Genomic DNA, 5,265 nt, shown 5'->3' with positions numbered 1-5,265 from the left:
TCACAGATTTTCACTATTTTCTCGATTGGAGCGTTATTTAAGGAACTAGAGCCGATTTTAGACATTTCATAAAAAAATCAATATTTAGGGGAAATATGAGTGATCACAGATTTTCACTATTTTCTCGATTGGAGCGTTATTTAAGGATCTACAGCCGATTTTAGATATTTCATTTAAAAGTCGATTTTTAGTGGGAAATATGAGTGATCACAGATTTTCACAATTTTCTCGATTGGAGCGTTATTTAGGGAACTAGAGCCGATTTTATATATTTCATATAAAAATCGATATTTAGTGGGAAATATGAGTGGTCACAGATTTTCACTATTTTCTCGATTGGAACGTTATTTAAGTATATACAGCCGAATTTTTTATCATTCTTCTTCTTCTGCTTACAGGATGACTTTTATGTCAAATTTCTCTAATCTACCTAGTGGTTTGCGTTTACGTAACGCCAAAGGAGGTAAAGGCAACAAAGATGATTTGGGTGGAGATTTACAGTGTGATCCTGCCTTTGAACCCACAGAAATCTACAAATTATGGAATGATAGTCGTGAGGAACATGTTGAGGGTCGGCAGGAAGATGCCGAAGAATTTTTAAGTTATATACTTAATAAACTAAATGATGAAATGTTGGAGGTTTGATCTGAAATATCACATCATGAGTTGTTAATAAATAATAAGGATTGTTATTTCTTTTCAGGTTATAAAATTAATTGCCAAACCAAATACCGAACAAAATGGTCAAACTGAACCGGTCGAAGAGGATGGAGATGTGTGGCAGGTGATTAGCTGGAAAGATAAAAAATATATTATTTTTTTTTAAATATTTATTTGTTTAATTTTCCAGATGATTTGCAATAATCGCAATAAGGGCAGTGTAACACGTCAAACTGATTTTGGTTGCACTCCATTAAGTGATATCTTCCGCGGAGAATTACGTTCACGTCTACAACGTGAGGGAGAGCATTCAACAGATGTTATACAGCCTTTCTTTACATTGCAACTGAATATTGAAGTATAATTCGTTGTTGATTTTTATAATTGATTATATTATTTTCTGAATTTTATTGTTTTTGTTTATTTTCCAATAGAAAGCTGCCTCGGTTAAGGAGGCTTTAGAGATCTTAGTTGGCCGTGATCAATTGGAAGGTGTTACCGGCAGTAAGAGCAAACAGGAGGTGGTGGCCTGGCAACAAATGAATTTAGAAAAATTGCCTCCTATTTTAATTTTACACCTTAAATGGTTCGACTATCGTTCGGATGGTTGCACAAAGATTTTGAAAAAGGTTGAGTTTCCAGTGGAACTGAAAATTGATTCAAGTAAGTGGATTTTGAAAATTGTTATTCATAAAAGAAATTGTCTTTAGTCTTATCATAGAATAGCATATAGTTTAGTCAGTAGTCTAGTCTATAGTCTAGTCTATAGTCTAGTCTATAGTCTAGTCTATAGTCTAGTCTATAGTCTAGTCTATAGTCTAGTCAATAGTCTAGTCAATAGTCTAGTCTATAGTCTACTCTATAGTCTAGTCTATAGTCTAGCCTATAGTCTAGTCTATAGTCTAGTCTATAGTCTAGTCTATAGTCTAGTCTATAGTCTAGTCTATAGTCTAGTCTATAGTCTAGTCTATAGTCTAGTCTATAGTCTAGTCTATAGTCTAGTCTATAGTCTAGTCTATAGTCTAGTCTATAGTCTAGTCTATAGTCTAGTCTATAGTCTAGTCTATAGTCTAGTCTATAGTCTAGTCTATAGTCTAGTCTATAGTCTAGTCTATAGTCTAGTCTATAGTCTAGTCTATAGTCTAGTCTATAGTCTAGTCTATAGTCTAGTCTATAGTCTAGTCTATAGTCTAGTCTATAGTCTAGTCTATAGTCTAGTCTATAGTCTAGTCTATAGTCTAGTCTATAGTCTAGTCTATAGTCTAGTCTATAGTCTAGTCTATAGTCTAGTCTATAGTCTAGTCTATAGTCTAGTCTATAGTCTAGTCTATAGTCTAGTCTATAGTCTAGTCTATAGTCTAGTCTATAGTCTAGTCTATAGTCTAGTCTATAGTCTAGTCTATAGTCTAGTCTATAGTCTAGTCTATAGTCTAGTCTATAGTCTAGTCTATAGTCTAGTCTATAGTCTAGTCTATAGTCTAGTCTATAGTCTAGTCTATAGTCTAGTCTATAGTCTAGTCTATAGTCTAGTCTATAGTCTAGTCTATAGTCTAGTCTATAGTCTAGTCTATAGTCTAGTCTATAGTCTAGTCTATAGTCTAGTCTATAGTCTAGTCTATAGTCTAGTCTATAGTCTAGTCTATAGTCTAGTCTATAGTCTAGTCTATAGTCTAGTCTATAGTCTAGTCTATAGTCTAGTCTATAGTCTAGTCTATAGTCTAGTCTATAGTCTAGTCTATAGTCTAGTCTATAGTCTAGTCTATAGTCTAGTCTATAGTCTAGTCTATAGTCTAGTCTATAGTCTAGTCTATAGTCTAGTCTATAGTCTAGTCTATAGTCTAGTCTATAGTCTAGTCTATAGTCTAGTCTATAGTCTAGTCTATAGTCTAGTCTATAGTCTAGTCTATAGTCTAGTCTATAGTCTAGTCTATAGTCTAGTCTATAGTCTAGTCTATAGTCTAGTCTATAGTCTAGTCTATAGTCTAGTCTATAGTCTAGTCTATAGTCTAGTCTATAGTCTAGTCTATAGTCTAGTCTATAGTCTAGTCTATAGTCTAGTCTATAGTCTAGTCTATAGTCTAGTCTATAGTCTAGTCTATAGTCTAGTCTATAGTCTAGTCTATAGTCTAGTCTATAGTCTAGTCTATAGTCTAGTCTATAGTCTAGTCTATAGTCTAGTCTATAGTCTAGTCTATAGTCTAGTCTATAGTCTAGTCTATAGTCTAGTCTATAGTCTAGTCTATAGTCTAGTCTATAGTCTAGTCTATAGTCTAGTCTATAGTCTAGTCTATAGTCTAGTCTATAGTCTAGTCTATAGTCTAGTCTATAGTCTAGTCTATAGTCTAGTCTATAGTCTAGTATATAGTCTAGTCTATAGTCTAGTCTATAGTCTAGTCTATAGTCTAGTCTATAGTCTAGTCTATAGTCTAGTCTATAGTCTAGTCTATAGTCTAGTCTATAGTCTAGTCTATAGTCTAGTCTATAGTCTAGTCTATAGTCTAGTCTATAGTCTAGTCTATAGTCTAGTCTATAGTCTAGTCTATAGTCTAGTCTATAGTCTAGTCTATAGTCTAGTCTATAGTCTAGTCTATAGTCTAGTCTATAGTCTAGTCTATAGTCTAGTCTATAGTCTAGTCTATAGTCTAGTCTATAGTCTAGTCTATAGTCTAGTCTATAGTCTAGTCTATAGTCTAGTCTATAGTCTAGTCTATAGTCTAGTCTATAGTCTAGTCTATAGTCTAGTCTAGTCTATAGTCTATAGTCTAGTCTATAGTCTAGTCTATAGTCTAGTCTATAGTCTAGTCTATAGTCTAGTCTATAGTCTAGTCTATAGTCTAGTCTATAGTCTAGTCTATAGTCTAGTCTATAGTCTAGTCTATAGTCTAGTCTATAGTCTAGTCTATAGTCTAGTCTATAGTCTAGTCTATAGTCTAGTTATTGTCTAGTCTATAGTCTAGTCTATAGTCTAGTCTATAGTCTAGTCTATAGTCTAGTCTATAGTCTAGTCTATAGTCTAGTCTATAGTCTAGTCTATAGTCTAGTCTATAGTCTAGTCTATAGTCTAGTCTATAGTCTAGTCTATAGTCTAGTCTATAGTCTAGTCTATAGTCTAGTCTATAGTCTAGTCTATAGTCTAGTCTATAGTCTAGTCTATAGTCTAGTCTATAGTCTAGTCTATAGTCTAGTCTATAGTCTAGTCTATAGTCTAGTCTATAGTCTAGTCTATAGTCTAGTCTATAGTCTAGTCTATAGGCTAGTCTATAGTCTAGTCTATAGTCTAGTCAATAGTCTAAACTATAGTCTAGTCTATAATCTAGTCTATAGTCTAGTCTATAATCTAGTCTATAGTCTAGTCTACAGTCTAGTCTATAGTATAATCTATAGTCTAGTCTGGGCTATAGCCTAGTCTATAGACTAGTGTATAGTCTAGTATATAGAATAGTCTAACGTCTAGGTTGTAGTGTAGTCCATAGTCTAGGCTATAGTGTAGTCTATAGTCTAGTCTATAGTCTAGTCTATTGTGTAGTCTATAGTCTGTAGTCAACGCAAGTGACTAAACTACAATTTTTAAATTTGTTAAACTTTCTTTGTCTATTCAAACCTAATCCTTATATTCTCTTTCTCCCAGAAATTTTAGCTTCCAAGAAGTACTCACAAAAACAACGAGCTTATCGTCTCTTTGCCGTTGTCTATCATGATGGCAAAGAGGCCACCAAAGGACATTATATCACTGATGTCTATCACACCGGCTATGGCAGTTGGTTGCGTTTCGATGACAGCTCTGTCAAGCCGGTAAGTGAAAATCATGTCCTCTTACCACGGACACCACGAGTACCTTATTTACTTTGCTATAGACGCTGTGATACCATACCACAGCAAAGCAATAACAATCAGAATAGCTCATCAACAGGCAATAATAATAATTCATCAGGTAATAGTACACAATCATCATCAGGAAAATAAATACAAGAAAAAAAATGTTGACAAAAATACGCCAAAAAAAAATAAAAATTCTAACGAAATGAAAGCACAACGAAGGTTTAATAAGACAAAAAAATGGAAAAGATAACACACACGACAAACCAACAAAGTGATGAAATAAAAAACTCCAAGACTGGAGGTGTGTACAGCTTAACAAAATAAAAATAGTAAATAATCATAAGAGAAAAATCACTAAAAATAAAAGGTGATTTTGCATGATAATGATGATGGTTGGTTTAACTAACTGCAAACAAAAACTTAATAACTGCTAACAGGCTTTAAGATATTGAACGTATAATATGTGTGAATTAAATGCCTGTAAGCTTAACAAATGTTTATGTTAAGAAGATTTGTATTTCTGTTCTTCTAAAAACTTTTTTTATTTTTTATATATTTATAAAGCTAAATATTTGCATAATAGCCAAAATATTATTATATATATAAAAAAACAACAACAAAAAACTCTAGTTTAAGTCTAAATTAAAGAGACTTTAAAAGAAAATGAAAATTTATATTTAGTTAAATTCATTAAGAAAAAAAAAAAAACAAATTTATTTACTTAGTTTTAGTTAATATTACAAAATATAACAACAACAACAACAAATTAGGGTTGTGTGATTAATT

The 5,265-nt window shown here is 32.5% G+C and overlaps 1 protein-coding gene across 1 annotated transcript in view; it reads left to right on the top strand.

Moving 5' to 3' along the window:
* The window catches only part of LOC111682947 (putative mediator of RNA polymerase II transcription subunit 26), a 58,717-nt gene extending 53,909 nt beyond the window's left edge, over nucleotides 1-4,808 (top strand). The window contains exons 7-11 of the mRNA XM_046951278.1: nucleotides 399-639; nucleotides 704-784; nucleotides 851-1,018; nucleotides 1,095-1,323; nucleotides 4,289-4,808. Of these exons, the coding sequence (XP_046807234.1) occupies nucleotides 399-639; nucleotides 704-784; nucleotides 851-1,018; nucleotides 1,095-1,323; nucleotides 4,289-4,623 (1,054 nt within the window). The 3' untranslated portion in view covers nucleotides 4,624-4,808. The remainder of the gene's footprint in view (nucleotides 1-398; nucleotides 640-703; nucleotides 785-850; nucleotides 1,019-1,094; nucleotides 1,324-4,288) is intronic.
* The last annotated feature ends 457 nt before the right edge of the window (nucleotides 4,809-5,265 follow it).

The sequence above is a fragment of the Lucilia cuprina genome, chromosome 5 (assembly GCF_022045245.1).
Source record: "Lucilia cuprina isolate Lc7/37 chromosome 5, ASM2204524v1, whole genome shotgun sequence".
NCBI lineage: Eukaryota > Metazoa > Arthropoda > Insecta > Diptera > Calliphoridae > Lucilia > Lucilia cuprina.
The sequence above is the reverse complement of the archived record's forward strand: the minus strand, read 5'-3'. Positions and strand labels throughout refer to the sequence as shown.